The sequence below is a fragment of the Dromiciops gliroides genome, chromosome 1 (assembly GCF_019393635.1).
Source record: "Dromiciops gliroides isolate mDroGli1 chromosome 1, mDroGli1.pri, whole genome shotgun sequence".
NCBI lineage: Eukaryota > Metazoa > Chordata > Mammalia > Microbiotheria > Microbiotheriidae > Dromiciops > Dromiciops gliroides.
This window is the reverse complement of record NC_057861.1, coordinates 387,568,168-387,584,722: the sequence shown is the minus strand read 5'-3', so window position 1 is coordinate 387,584,722 and position 16,555 is coordinate 387,568,168. Positions and strand designations below refer to the sequence as shown.

Here is a 16,555-nt window from a genome sequence, read left to right as displayed (position 1 = left end):
CAACATAATGACCAACCATAAATCCAAAGGACTTGTGATGAAACATGCTATACAAACTGCATGTAGAGAGTCATGACATCGTCTCCCTGATGTCCTGGTCCCCTTCCAGAATGAAGGAGAAACTAAAACAGAAAGTTAATGTACTCAGGGTGTAGTCCCTTCTTCCTTCCTCCTGCCCTTTCTCTTCTTTTCCCCTTCTTCGCTTTCCTCTTCTCTACTTCCTTCCCCTCTCCTTTACTTCCTTTTTTCCTCCTCCCTTCCCCATATCTACTTCCCTATTCCCCTTCTTTTTCCTCCCTCTCCTCTTCTCCTCCCATCTTTTCTTCCTCTTTCCTCTCTTCCCTTTCCCTCTTCTTCCTCTCCATTTTCCCTTCTTTCCTTCTCCTCTTCTCTCCCCTTTTCCTCCCCCTTCCTCTCCATTCTGCTTCCCTCCTCAATTCTGACTAAACCAGGAATTTGTTTTGCATGATCATATCTATTTATAATGAGTTTCATTTTTCTTACTTTCTCAAGGTGGGGTAACCTTGAGTTACTTGGTATACGGAGAAAATTCGGAACTGGAAAGATAAAATTTTTATTAAATTTATCCCCAATTTTATGCATTTTACAGTTATTATTTTAATGATAATTTCCCTCTATCTGACTGCCTTTTGGATTTTGTTATTATTATATAGAAATGCTGTTGATTTTTTGAGGGTTTCTTTTATAGTCTGTGATTTTGCTGAAGCTTTTATTTGTTTCAATTGTTATCTTTTCTGATTCTCTAAGATTTTCTAAGTAAACCATGATTCTGATAGCAAATAGAGATAGTTTATCTACTCTTTACCTTTCTTTCCACCTTTAATTTCTTTCTCTTATTACACAAGAAACATAATAAATTACCCTAGAAAAAAAGGGAAAATATTACTAGAAAAATCAAAACAACTATAGGGGTTTTTTTGTTTGTTTTGTTTTGTTTTTAGTGAGGCACTTGGGGTTGTGACTTGCCCAGGGTCACACAGCTAGTAAGTGTTAAGTGTCTGAGGCTGGATTTGAACTCAGGTACTCCTAAATCCAGGGCCAGTGCTCTATCCACTGCGCCACCTAGCTGCCCCAACTATAGGTTTTTAAAAACCCAATAATGTTGTATAACAAAATAATAATAACCCACATTTTGGCCATTCTGAAATTGTATGTCTGATTCTATACTATAAGTTCTTCGCTCTGTTGGAGGGTGAAGACAAGGGGGATAATGGTGATGTGAATTTCATCATCTTTTCTCTGGAATAGTGTTCAGTCTTTGCATTGATTAGAGTTCTTAAATTCTTCTTAGTTGTTTTTTCTTGACAGTATTGTTGATACTGTGTAAATTTTTTTTTGGATTAACTCATTTTACTTTTCATCAGTTCAAAAAGTCTTCCCAGCTTTCTTTGAAACTTTCATAATTTCTTACAATGAAATAATATTCCATTACATTCACAGACCACAATTTGTTCATTATTGAGTTAATCATCACCCTTTAGTTCCCAATTTCTTTGCAACTACAAAAGAGAATGATTACAAATATTTTTGTTACCCATGTATCCTTTTACTCTTTCTTTGGTCTCTTTGAGCATGTAGGCCTAATATTGTTTTTAGTAACACACTTTAGTGACTTGTTTGCTATAGTTCCAAATTACTTTCTTTTTTTCCCCCAAATTACTTTCTAACAAGCTGGACTAGTTCCCAGGTCCTCCAACAATGCAGTTGTGTACCTGTTCTTTCCTCAGCCCCTTCAGAAACTGTCATTTTCCTTTCTTGTCATCTTTGCCAATCTGGTCATTGAAGTGGGACCTTTTAATTTGCATTTCTATACTTATTAATTGTTTAGATCATTTCCGTGGTTATTGATTATTTGAATTTCTTTCTTCCTTTGAGAACTACCTGTTGATAGTCTTTGCTCATTTGTCTTTTTGGGAATGACAACTTTTAAAATAAATTTTCTTATAAACTTATGAATAGTTCCTCATCATGCATATAAGAGTTATCTCTAAAGTGAATAAGATGCATAGTCAACTATCCCATTTGAGCTATTCAGCTTGAAAGGGACCTTAGAAATACAGATAACCTCTCATTTTAGCAATAAATTCTTATGTTTTAGACCGACAGATCTTTTTGTGTGTACCCACACACGTGTTCAGAGTAGGATGTAGAATAGACCATCCTACTCTGACTTTGACCAAAAGTTTTCATGCTTTTAAGATAATTGGACCTTGTATTAGGAAACTTTATTTTGAGTCTTTTTTGTTTGTTTGTTTTTGTGGGGCAATGAGAGTTAAGTAACTTGCCTAGGGTCACACAGCTAGTAAGTGTCAAGTGTCTGAGGCCGGATTTGAATTCAGATTTTGAGTCTTTTCTCTGACACTTGACTAGCTTTTTAGTTTAAAGCAAACAATAACTTCACTTCCTTTCTTTATCTTCAAATCGTAAATGACTATACTTGTGTAACCTGCCTCAACCTGAGATAGTGTCTTAAACTATATAAATGGAAGCTTCTAAGAATGAGAGATCATATAGTAAGAACATACCATGCAAACAGTTCTTCCCCACTAAACCATCCTTACATACATAGTTTTGTTTGCTTCTAGTTCATGTAGGGAAAAAAATTCCTGTCTATTCTGGGTAGCTTCCACTTGGGCACACACATCTCTGGCCCTCTATTAATATATACATTTTTAAAATTCTAAACTTAAATTAAAAAAAAATTCCACATGCATAGCAGGCTGCAAAAATAGGATTCTATGCGAAACTGTGTATCTCAGTATTTCATACTACTTGCTTTTAAAAAAATGTATATAATAATTCCATACATTACTTTAAATTTTGATTTGTATTTCTGTTTCTTTCTGTTCCCTTTTTAAAAATAATAAACATTTTTATTTAAAGTTTTGAATTCCAAATTTTATCCCTTCTCCCCCACCCCCACCCCCAAGGCAGTAAGCAATCAGATATAGGTTATATGTGTACAATTATGTAAAAAATGACCATGTTAGTCATTTGGTATAAGAACTTGAATAAAAGAAAAAAATGAAAGAAAGTTAAAAAATAGCATGCTTTGGTTTGTTCAATCAATATCAGTTCTTTCTTTGGAGGTGGATAGTATGCTTCTTAATTAGTCCTTTGGGATTGTCTTGGATCATTGTATTGCTGAGACTAGTTAAGTCATTCACAGTTCTCCCTTGAACAAAATTCACGTCCCCTTATGTCTGTTTTAAAAAATGTTTCAAAGGCTTTCTCTTTTTAATCACTTTCGCTATTTCCCTCTTCTCCTTCAACCTCCATCCCTGAACTAAAAGTAGGGATAAGGAAAAGCAAATACTTATAATAAATGAGTGTAGTGAAATGGAATCCATCCACCTCATGGTGATATCTATAAATATGTTTATCATATACATTATTTCTAAAATATGTTTATCATACCTTTAAATGTATGTGGGTTTTTTTTTTCAACTAGAATCTGTAATCTTTTTGTCAAGAGGTGGATGACATGCTTCATCATGCTTCCTATGTGGACAATTTCAGTTGGCCTCTTAATTTTCCTCTATACCCACTCAAACCATCCTCAACATAGTTGCTAAAATGATTTTCAAGAGCTGGACTGTCCAGGCCACTGCCTTTTTCAAATCCCTGTTTCCTTTAAGATAAAATATGAATGATGGCTTTGCTTTTAAAGCTCATCACAACCTGACCCTAACCTGCCTTTCCAATTGTCATACACTCATTGGTTAAGTCGGACGGGGCTATTTGCTTTTATTCCTCACCTGTTCTACCCTATCTCCCATCATTGTGCCTTTGCTCAGTGACTTTTTCTCCTTGTCTACGATGCTGGAAACCACTACTGTGCAAAGTTACTTCGAGAATTAAATGAGATAATAGATTTAAATAAAGCACAATGTAAATCTTCAAACGCCATATAAATATTAGGATGATAGCAGTTTTACGTGTCCCTAACAGGGTTCTTTTCATAAGTACTGGACTTGGGATTTCGTTGGTAATAACAAACTTCCTCTCAGAGAATTTTTTCTACCAAAGCAGATAAAACTTCAGCTCCTCTGCAACTTAGAGTCTTTACCAAAATTTGTTTAACTCCTTCCTCTTTATTGGACATTTGGTTGCTTGCTTTTTAAAAAATTACATATAATATTGAAAATATTAATGAAATATTTGTGCAGGTAGCTTTTTTTGTTCTTGATAACACTTTCAGATTTTATTCCTAGCAGTGGGTGAGGGGTATGATTATCCATGTAAATTTAGGTTGTGTTTTTTTTTTTTGGTTCATTTTCTAGGAATTCAGGAGTTTCCAGAAAATATAAAGAACTGTAAGGTTCTGACGATTGTTGAGGCCAGCGTAAATCCCATTTCAAAGTAAGTTTTCTTTTTTAAAAATGTATTTTTTTAGTATGATAAATTAATTCCAAAATAAATTTTAAAGAGCAAATATGTTATAGCTTGATTTTTTTGATGAAATTATTTTATTTTAAAAATCTTACAAATTGATTACTTCTCATTTAAATGCTTTTCATTTTTCTTACAAATTGACCCATAAGTTGCTGAACACACAAAGCATCTAGACACAAAGCATCTCTTAGTTTTTGCCAGTCTATAAAAATCGGTCAAAATCATAAGAATAAAAAAATCGCTATAACCATACTTAACATTTTTATAATATTTTACATAGTTAGCCATTTGATTCAGTCTGTGAGGATAAGGAGGAGAAATCTTACAGCACTGATTTGCATTTGAAGCTTTTAAGGTTTTAAAGCACCAGACTGTTTGATGACCTTAAGCCACTCTGGCATCTAAGCATCTTATCAACTGTTGTATTCTCCTGAGGTTATTATAATGCTACAAGTAATGAAGCTTCAGTATCTTTGAATATTTTTATAATTGCAGATGACCCAAAGGACAGTAAATAGAAGATGTGTGGTAGGTATAACAAGCTGGTAGCATATTACCAGTTATGACTAATGCATAGTAGGTGGCATAAAAGAGCACATATGACCAGAAAAGGAAGTAGACTAGTCAAGTTACAAGAACAAGGGATAATAGATACTTTGTATCTTGTGCTGTTATTCCCCCAGATCATTAAAGAAGACTTTGAGCTCATTGGATAGATCCTCCTCAAGAAAGGCTCTTATCAACAAAAATCACCTAGTAATAGGAAGCTCATGGCTTGTAATTGCCAGCAACATCAGTTTCTGTGGGATCACAGAGCAGAGTTTTAGTATTGCAAGAACTCCAGAGGGCAGCAACTGTAACCTTTAACTGATTTTGTGTAGCACTAAAACAATAGCGTCAAATCAGTTGAATTTGTATTATCAAATATATCTCCCCTAAAGCATATTTTTCCCCCTGTGAGGCAATTGGGGTTAAGTGATTTGTCCAGGGTCACACAGCTAGTAAGTGTCAAGTGTCTGAGGCCGGATTTGAACTCAGGTCTTCAGCTGCCCCATCTAAAGCATATTTTTACAACATCCCTGAGCCATAGGTTGAAGATGTCCTGAGGCTTCCATTTCACTTTTGGATAGTGCTAAGTGTTAGGAAATTTTTCCTAACTAAATTAGTTAAACTGGCTTCTCTGCAACTTCTATCCATTGCTCCCAGTTCTGTCTTTTGGGGCTAAGCAGAACATGGCTGATTGATTCCTCTTCTATGTGACAATTTTTTATGTCCTTAAAGTTAACTCTCAAGTTCTAAGTCTTGTCCTTCCTTCCTCCATTCATCATTCTCCTTCTGTTAGTCTATATGTCTATCCCTTTAATACACAAGTTTCACTGTGTCTAAAACCGAGTTTATTTTTTGTGAAGTTAGGAGGGTGGGGAAGCTTTCAGTGCCCTCAAAGCTTCCCCATCCTCCTAACTTCACAATTTTCATTGTTGGATCCTCTATCTCTTGTCACTCACTCTTCATAAGCATTCTAATGCTGTGACTAATCACATCATTCCCCTGTTCAAATACTATTTCATGCTTCCCCGTTGCCTATGAGAAGATTCCAAATTCCATTGTCTTACATTCAAAACACTCAATGGTTTGGCTCCAGTATAACTGTCAAGCATTTTTTTTTTTTACTCTTACTATTCATGCCTCTACATTCTAGCCAAACTAGACAACTTATCTTCCTTTGTTCTCTTGCCATGTGAAATGTTGGTGCCTTTGCTCATATTCTTCCCCAACCTGGAAAGGATGATTTCCGTTCCTGCCTTTTGAAATACTTCCCTTCCTTTAAGGCACAACCTAGGTATTATTTTCTTCTATGAAGCCATCCTGATGTATTCTCAACTTCAACTGTGACCTGTTCCTCCTCAAATTTCTCATAGCACTTTGCATGAATCTCTACTTTGTATACTTAACTAATTTTTATTACAGTTGTTTTGCATATATATTTCACATTGGTAGGAGGACAGGTATGGAACACATTGTAGGGGATATTATAAAATTAATTTCTCTGATCTGTTTATTATTGTTTTTAGGAGACAGGCAAATAAAAATTATATTTAATTTTCTACAATATCTTAAGTCTATGCCCACTCAAACAATCCTCCACATAGCTACTATGATTTTCAAGTGCTGGACAGGCCAGGCTATTCTCCATGCCTAGAATTCAGTCCCAACTAATCTCTGTCTTTTCAAAACCCATGTTTCCTTCAAAACTGAATCAAGTGACACCTCTATATGAAGCTTTCTCTGATCTCCTGCAAATGCTACTGCTACCTTTGTTATATTGACTACTTTTATGTACATTCTGTCTACTCCTATAGAATGTAAAAGCTTCTTGAAGGCAAGGGTCAATTTCATGTCTGTGTTTGTATCTCCTCTTCCCTAGTATGATATCTGGCACATAATAATCATTTAATAAAGGCTTGTTTATGCACATACAAATATCCCTCTGTATATACACAGACATAAATTTATAAATATAATATTTCTGACTATATAGTAAATGAGCCACAACAATTACACAGGTGATGTTAAGTTTTGATAAAATGTTTTAAATGGGGGATTGGAGGGGTTTCTACTCAATTTTGATGATTTGATTATTAAAACTCATTAGAGTAAATGAGCTTTGTCTTGCTTTCACTTTTTTTTTTTTTTTTTTTTGGCAAGGCAATGAGGGTTAAATGACTTGCCCAGGGCCACACACTAGTGTGTGGTCAAGTGTCTGAGGCCGCATTTGAACTCAGGTCCTCCTGAATCCAGGGCCAGTACTTTGTCCACTGTGCAACCTAGCTTTCCCCATTGCTTTCACATTTTTACTGACACTTTATAGGTTATATTGGGTGACAAAAAAGTCATTTTCTCCATTTTCTAATACAGAAGGAGTAATAGAAGAACTTTTAAGTGAAAACAATTCTGAAGACAGAAACCTCTATATTTATAGAGAAACAGTACCAGTTCTGCTACTCTTTTATATCATTTGGAGGGTTGAGGCAATGTATTCCCATCCTGTGGTGGGAGACCAGAGAAAGTGATAAAAGGGGGAAATGAGAGGTAAAGGGATCCAGTGGGTCAAGATCTTCAGTATTTCAATTAAATACAATTCCATTCATCTCATCATTTATAAAGCAATTACACTATGTGTGGGGAACCATATTAGGTATATTGTTATAACTGATACCCCTTACAAAATGGCAACACTTTGGGGAAGGAATTAGGGAATAATCCAAACATGTGGTAACATCAAGTGTGAAGAGTTCTGAGTAAACTTCCTCTACCCATACACCTGGGCAATTTATACCTATCCTGTCTTCTCCAGTTGATTTCCTCTGAAGCCATTCTCTCTACATACTCCATCTACCCTTAATTTTCAACCTTCCATCTACTGATTCTTTCCCAACTGCCTTCATGTATTCCCAAATTTTATCCTTAGGCCCTATCATCTTAAGTTATCATTATATATCTTTCTTCCTTTCTTTTTTAAACTTTTCAAAAATACCTGTACTCATTGCTTCTACCTCCTCTTTTTTTCTCTGACTCTGACCTATTACCCAACTGAAATTGTTTTCTCTAAGGTTATCAGTGATCTCTTAATTACCAAATCTAGTTATCTTTTCTCTATCCTCATTCTGTTTTGCCCTGTTCAACACTATTGATCATCTTCTTCTAGATACTCTCTTTGTTCTCAGTTTTCATGACACTACTCTCTCCTGGTTTTTGTCCTCCCTGCTTAGTATCCTTTGCTGGCTTATGGGTATTACTTAATACTCCTGGGCCCTCTTCTCTTCTGTCCCTTAGCATACTCTCTTGGTTACCTTATAGTTTTTTATGGTTTAATGATCTTCTACAGACAACTAAAGATCAAATAAATGATCTATGTATCCAGCCCCAGTCTCTCCCTTGATCTTTAGTCCTGCGTCACCAACTACCTACTATCTATTTCAAAGCGGATGTCTCAGAGACATCTCAAAGTCAACATGTCCAAAACAAAATCCCTTCCTCCAAAAATGTACCACTCTTCCAAAATTTCCTTTTTCCACTGAGGGCACTACCATCCTTCCAGTCCCCAAAGTTTTCAACTTTAGCTTTCTCTTTGATTCCTCTTCCACTTAGCCTGCACATCTAATCATTTCCCAGATTTTGCTATCTTTCTTTCTACAAACACCTCTTTCATCCACCTCTTTTCTATTCACATAGCCTCTGTCTTAGTTCAGGTCCTCATCATCACCTCATGCCTAGATTACTGCAGTGGCTTCTATGTTGGTTTCTCTGCTTCAAGTCTTTGTTTGCATTTCAATATTTATTCCATACTTCTCCTAAAGTTGTTTTCCTTAAGAGCAGATCTTAACCACATTATTCTCCTATTTAACACTCTCCAGTGGCTTCTTATTATTTTTAATTATTTCTTGAAAAAGAAAAACTCTTTCTTGACTTTTAATGTCATTCACAACATGGCTTAACTTATTATATCTTTCCAATTTCAATGTACACTATTTTCCTTTCTGTACTCCATGATCCAGCCACATTGGCCTTATCTCTTTTCCTTTCACATAGAATTTCATTTCCTGTTTCCCTCTGTTTGGAAGGTTCTCCCTCCCCACCTCCACCTTATCACATACCTCTCTTCCTGCATGTGAACCCATTCCTTCTCCCTGAAACTGTTCTAACCCACCTTGTATTTCTTGTCTACAAATTTTGTGTGTATTTATCTTCCCACTCCTTTCACCAAATTATAAGCTTCTTGTAAGTAGGGTTCTTTTCATTTGTATCTCTGGCATCTAGTATATCTCCAGCTCCTAGAATAGGATAGGGGCTTAATATAAATGCATATTGCTTAATTGGTAGCTGAAGGGATACTGAAAGATTACAAAAAATTACTAGCTGATGTATTGCTAGTATGTGTCAGTTGGATATTGCTTAATTAGTAGCTGAAGGGATACTGAAAGATTACAAAAATTACTAGCTGGTGTATTGCTAGTATGTGTCAGTTGGAGGACTTTGAATGCAGGTCTTCCTTACTTAGGAAAGGATCGCTTTTCTGCCATGCCACACAAATTTTCAGCTAAACTGTATTTTCCCTACCTACATAGGTGGGGTGTTTTTTGTTTTTTGTTTTATTTGTTTAACCAACTGTCAAATTATAGAATTATTCTGATCTGCACTGGTAGAAGGAGTTACCTGTACCATTGAAGTAAGTCATTGATCCTTGAATAAGTAAAAAGTTTGGAGATTATTTGTGAGATTTGTCTTTAAGTTTGTCCTGAATTGCCACAGATGTCTACTTGGTATAATTTTTAGTGTTATAAAGACCAACGAGAAAGTTTGTTGTAAACTTTCAAACATTTAAAAATGTGAGGGGGGGAGGGGGGCAGCTAGGTAGCATAGTGGATAAAGCACCGGTCCTAGATTCAGGAGGACCTTAGTTCAAATCTGGCCTCAGACACTTGACACTTACTAGCTGTGTGACCCTGGGCAAGTCACTTAACCCTCATTCCCCCCCTACCCCCAATGTGCGTATGTGTATGTATATATTTTTATTATTATTGTTGTTGTTATTATTGTTACAACAAAAAGGAATCCTCAACTAGAGAACCACAGATAGAAGAATTAAAGAGATGCATACTAGTATTGTGTGTTCTTTAAAAATCTTGATGACTTTAATACTTTCCCCAACATTAAAATAATGTACATGAATTAAATTGAAGCTATTGTTTTTCGTATAGACTTCCTGATGGATTTTCTCAACTGTTAAACCTAACTCAGCTGTATCTGAATGATGCTTTCCTTGAGTTCTTGCCAGCCAATTTTGGCAGGTAAGTTGTTACTCATTTTATTTTTTCAAGTATGTATAATAACATGAGTACCTTTGTTAATTCTTTTAACTTTTCAAAGTTTTTCATTTGTTAAAATTAAAGTAATTTTTCCAGTTATATTTTTGACAGTTTTTCCCTTTCATATGACTGTACTGTTATTCTCTTTTCCATTTTCCTAAGTAAATTTTAATGGGGAAAAACCCCAGCAAAGTAGTTATTTTCAATATGTATACTGCTATCCTATATACTCTGAATAGTAAGATTGTGGGATTTTAGAGTTGGAAAGGGACTTCATAGATTGTAAGATCCAATTACGTTATCCTTTCACAGATTGATGAACTGAGGCCCATAGAGTGGAAATAACTTATCCAAGCCCACAAAGTTTTTAGGTGGGCAGAAGGACCTGTTTGAAGAGGTCTGCTACTCCAATTTCAGTGTTTTTTCCACTGTGTCATTTTGCTTTTCTGATTGTGGTAATATTCAGAATTTAAAACAACAACAACCATGGTAAATTAAATTACACCAAAGGGTTTTATCAGATTCCCCACAAATGTTTTTTTCAATTAGCAGATAGTTTTTCTAATCATTTCTTTCCATATTGTTCACCTCCCCATCAGTCACTCTAACACAGCTATTGTTGGTGATCCTCATCGATTCCTTTTTCATTATAATCATTACAATTTGCCATTTATTCTCATTTTATCCTCTTGTTCTTATTTCTCAGATAAGGAAACTGAGGCCCAAGGAGGCAGTGAGGTTTACTTATTGAATCAGGAATCAAGTTGGGACTAGAAACTAGGGGGTCTCTACTAAACCGTATTGCTTCAGTGACAAGAAACTCTATTTCTCCTTCCACGACAAAATGAAACTACCAAAACCCCCAACAACCAAGAGAGAGAGAGAGAGAGAGAGAGAGAGAGAGAGAGAGAGAGAGAGAGAGAGAGAGAGAGAGAGAGAGCGCGAGCGTGCGAGCACTCTCCTGGCTTGGGCCTCCAGCAAATTTAGAGCTGAATGTAAAATAAAAATTGATTATTAGTGGAAAATGTTCTCTCCTTCTTAATGTAGGAGTTTGAGTATTCATTCACTTCTCTGATCAAAAATTTTGCGTCTCCACATTGTTTTTAGATTAAAATGCAAATGCTTCTACCTCTTATTTAAGGGATGTCATAGTGTGACTTACCTCTACATTCTTATTTTATTATTTCCTTTCATAATTTCTACATGTTAGCCAAACTAGACAATTTAATATTTCTTAAACTTAACACACCATCTCTTGTTTCTATATATTTGCACAGGACTACCACATCTTAAGCACATCTTACCTCTTAGTTTTGCTAGGCTCTTTCTCAGGACTTGATATAGAACCATCTCCACTGCTTCCATTGGCCCATGAGGTCTTGTTCAGAGAAGACTTAATTGCCTGCTTCAATCAGCTTAATCCTAGGTAACTACCATTTATGAGGAAGGCCTTCTGGTGGACTCAGTATTACCATCCACCATGAGGTTAAATCTTTTTTTTTAATCATAAAAGTATTTTATTATTTTCTAGTTACATGTAGAGATAGTTGTCAACATTTGGTTTTTTTAATAAGATTTCTAGTTTTGAATTTTTCTCCCTCCCTCTCCTTTCTCCCCCCTCCCCATGACAGCAAGCAACCCGATATGGTTATATTTGTACAATCACATTAAACCTATTTCTGCATTAGTCATGCTGTGAAAGAAGAATCAGAGCGAAAGGGAAAAACCTCAAAGAAGAAAAACAAAAAAAGTAGAAATAGTATGGTTCAATCTGCATCTAGATGCCACAGTTCTTTTTTTCTGGATTTGGAGAGCATTTTCCATCATGAGTCCTTTGGAACTATCTTGGACCATTGTATTGCTGAGAAGAGTCAAGTCTATCAAAGTTGATCAACACACAATGTTGTTGATACTGAGTACAATGTTCTCCTGGTTCCGCTCATCTTACTCAGCATCAGTTCATATAAGTCCTTCCAGGTTTCTCTGAAATCCATCTGTTCATCGTTTCTTACAGCACAATAGTATTCCATTACATTCATATACCACAACTTGTTCAGCCATTCCCCAATTGATGGACATCCCCTCAATTTCCAATTCCTTAACACCACAAAAAGAGCAGCTATAAATATTTTTGTATGTTTGACTTCTCTTCAACCCCTGGTATTCTGTCTGAATTCGTTCCTTGATGGTTAGCATACTTTCTATGATGATTAGCCTTGTTCTTCCTCAGCCCCATGACTTCATTTCCTTCCAGCCCATAGTTCTTTCTTAGGCCATCACTTCCACATTGTCTTTACCCTTGTCCTTTTCTTCTCCTGGACTCTTTATCAGACAGTTGAGCTCTCCATTATCATTTACTCTGGAATTCCTTACTTTCTTGTCTTATCACTGAACACAGTTTTCCAGCATCTACCCCTGGATTTCTTCCACCATCTTCCTCCTTTAATGAGCCTGGAAGAAATGAAATGTTCATTGACTCCACTACAAATTATCTAATCATAGATGGGCCTTCACTAAAGCCAGGCACTCATTTGACTTCTCCTTAACTGAATCACTGTCCCACTCTCCACAGGGACTGCAGCAAATTTCTGTTCTTGAGGTTCCAACATTACCACTCTCTTTAGCGTCTCTGGTGAGGACTTTGCTTCATACAAAATTTCCTCATACAAAATTGAGGCTATTTGCTAAGGGCTCCTTCTTCTTTCTTATCTTCTTACATTATTACTCAGACATCTTCCCCCACTATTTCCCCTTTCGCTCTGGTCTCAGACCATTCTTCTTGCAAAGGCTTACCTCTCTACATGCAGCATTGATTCAAACCTCTCCCCTCTTTTCCCACATATTGCTCCCACTATATTCATGACTTTCTCTCTTATTCTCAGATCACTGCAAACATTTCCTTGTCTACCCTATCTTTAAGAAACCCTTATTTGATCATACTGTCTTGGGGGAAATTGGTGGTTGTGGTGGGGGTCCTTAGGTATTCCTCTTTAAAGAATTACACCCTCTCACACACAAATCCAATTAGAAGAAAATAATCTGGGGCAGCTAGGTGGCACAGTGGATAGAGCACCGGCCCTGGAGTCAGGAGTACCTGGGTTCAAATCCGGCCTCAGACACTTAACACTTACTAGCTGTGTGACCCTGGGCAAGTCACTTAACCCCAATTGCCTCACTAAAAAAAAGAAGAAGAAGAAGAAGAAGAAGAAGAAGAAGAAGAAGAAGAAGAAGAAGAAGAAGAAAATAATCTTTTATTTAATTGCTAGAGAAAGGAGATTTGGAGAGGAGTCTCAAGGGGAGACAACTCTCTCAGATCCAACAGAAAGGCAAAAGCTTTTATAGATGGTAGATGGGGGTGATCACTGGAGGGTGGAATGTCCCTTGTTGGGAGAAGTTGGTGAGGGGCTGTTGGAGCTTTTCCTGTCCCCTTGGTGCCACTCAGGCAGAAGCCATGCCTGTTTGGCTTATCTCTGGCTTCTCACGGTGTGTCTGTCCTTCATTTTAGCTGGCCAGTTTAAATTTTAATCTTAACCCCATAACAATTCCTCCTTCTTGCCTGAACTCCTTGAGAATGATGCTTCCCTTTATCTTCACTTCCTCTCATTCTTTTAAACACTCTGTAGTTGGGGTTCTGCCTGAATCTTTCAGCTGAAACTTGTCTCCAAATTTACTAATCTGCTTTTAATTATTATATCTCATGGCTTTTCCTCAGTTCTCATCCTTCTTGACCTCTATTCAGCATTTGACACATGATAATTTGCTCATCCATTGTATTCTCCCTGCTTGAAGTTCTCCGTGACACTACTCTTTCCAGATACTTCTTCCTAGTATCTTTTGTTGTTTCTTCATGTCACTCCCGCTAACTTTTGGTGTGTGTGTCACTCAGTCTTCTTTTTTGGTCCCCCTTCTGTTTTTGTACTTTATATATTAGCTCCTGTGGGTTTTGTTCTCATCTTTTTGCAGATGTTTCCTAGGTCTATATTCATCTTCATAATTTTTTCCTTAGTTCCACCCTGCATTAACAACTGCCTTTTATACATCTTCAGTTGAATATCCTATAGGCATCTTATAATCAATATCTAAAATAGAACTCATATCTTCTTCGTAACTTTGCTCTTACTGTCAAGTAACAATGACCCAGACTTGCATTCAGTGTCTTTTGTTAAATTTTATCATGTATACAACATCACTTACCTATAACCCCTTTCCTGTGCTTACCACAGCCACCATGCTAGTTCAAGCCCTTGTTCTTTCTCTCATGGATAATAATCTTTTAGTTGCTTTTTAAATCTGTCTCTTTGCCTCGGGTCTCTCCCTTTTCTAATCCATCTTCCATATAGCTGCTAGTGTGTTCTTTATAAAGCATGGATCTAACCATGTTATTCCCTCCCTCTTCACTAAGACTTTTGGTTTCCTATTAACTCCAAGATCAAATATAAACTCCTGTCTTTCTTTGGCATTTAAAGCTATTACCTGGCCTCTTCCTGTATTTTATTCTTGCCTCCCCTCTATTTCCATGGCATTACATCTATATTATCTTGCTTCATGTTCCTGAAAAAGAACACACTATCTCCTCTTTCACTTCCCTTGTACTGGTTGCCCTCCATGCCTGTAATGCTCTACTGCCTCACTGCCAACTTGTAGTTTCCTTAGTTTCCTTAAGACTCAGCTCAAATCCCACCTTCAGGAGGTTTCTGCTAGTCCCCCAACTAGTACCTTCCTCTCTGAGATCATCTTCCATCTACTCTGTGTATTTTGCATATATCTAGATATTTACATTTTATTTCCCCCATTCAAATGTCGACTGATTGACTGTAATGACTTCCTAAACTCTTCTCCACCTCTCAGAGTTTGTGTCTTCCTTTACTGTTTGGTTAAATGATACTTCTCTCAAAACTTGTCCATCATCTGTCTCCTGTAACCCGCCCCCTCCCCCCCAATCCCAAATCATCTTTCTTTTCAGTTTGCTTATCTGTGTGTAAGGGGAAGAGTTAGATATTTTCTCAGTTGCCTTTGTTGTTGTTAATAAATTCCATGATTTTCCCCCAAGTATTTGATATCCTGTCTTTCAGATATTTTGCTTAATAGGTGCTTAATAAATGATTGTTAGTTAATTGATTTCTCAGCAACCTCAAAATTTGCTCTCCCACGTGGAACTCTTTGTGTTTTGGTTCTGTTTGAATTTCTCTTAATCTCTACATTCTTTAATCAATTTCAGCTTCCTTTTCCTTCAGATGGGTTTACTCTACTGTCATTGACTCAGAATATAGTTATGTGAATCTTGACATAGTCTTTTGTTTTTCATTTGTTATTCTTGGATATATTGCCCAGCTTTCTATACACTTACTTATTCCCTTCACTGTTCCTTGCTATTTTGTTAAGTACTTCAATGTAGAGTCTTATGTCATTCTTCTTTGTAACATTTTACAAAAGTATTTAAATATATGTTTCTCTACTTGGCAATGACATAAAAATGTTTGTTGACCAAGGCATTATCTATTTTCTTTAATTGTCCTAATTTTTTCCATTGTCTTATATAAGTTAAATTTCTTAAACAAATTATGTATCAATGTCTGTTCTTTTTTATTTCCCATTCTTAGTCCATGTTATTTAAATAGTTCAGTTTGGAGTTACCTCAGTTGCACATACCCTATATTTATCTCATTTTTATTATTCTAATTTGATACTGATTTTGACCTTCCGTTTAATAAGTTGAGCAACCAAAGACAACTGATTTGGAAATGACTTCCTCAGCTTATTTTTAGGTGTAATCGTTACCTTTTGTTTTTATGCTAGTTATTTTCTTTTAACCCCTCCTTCTATTTATAAATGAATTTGTAATAGCAAACATCTTCTTAAGACAAACCAACCTGCAGGGAGACTAGGTGTGATAATTTATGCCATATTCTGCTTATTGTTCATTAGAGTAGAATTGAGTAGATCCTGAGTTTGAAGCGATTTCAAAGGATATGTTTGGTTCAGTAGTCTCATCCCTAAAGAGGGGACTTGTCTCTAACCACAAAGCCCAAATCATCAGTTCATGAAGCAACAACAACAACAAAAATTTAAAGTCAAAAGACTGAAATAGAAGAAAATAAAAGATTTCATAGCAGAAAAAAATGACCTGGAGAAACAGATTTGAGGAGAAAAAAAATCAGGAATTGTTGGACTATATTCATGACCAAAATAAAGAGCCTAGGCATCATATTTCAAGAAGCAGCAGGATTGTGGAAATATAACCCAACAGTCACCTCCTGAAAGAAACTTCCAAA

The 16,555-nt window shown here is 36.2% G+C and overlaps 1 protein-coding gene across 6 annotated transcripts in view; it reads left to right on the top strand.

Annotated features, from left to right (window-relative positions):
• ERBIN (erbb2 interacting protein) overlaps window positions 1–16,555 on the top strand; it is a 192,161-nt gene that overhangs the window by 95,385 nt on the left and 80,221 nt on the right. For all 6 annotated transcript variants that reach the window (XM_043987553.1, XM_043987538.1, XM_043987530.1 and 3 more), the window contains exons 6-7: window positions 4,305–4,383; window positions 10,176–10,265. In XM_043987553.1, coding sequence (XP_043843488.1) covers window positions 4,305–4,383; window positions 10,176–10,265 — 169 coding nt within the window. The remainder of the gene's footprint in view (window positions 1–4,304; window positions 4,384–10,175; window positions 10,266–16,555) is intronic.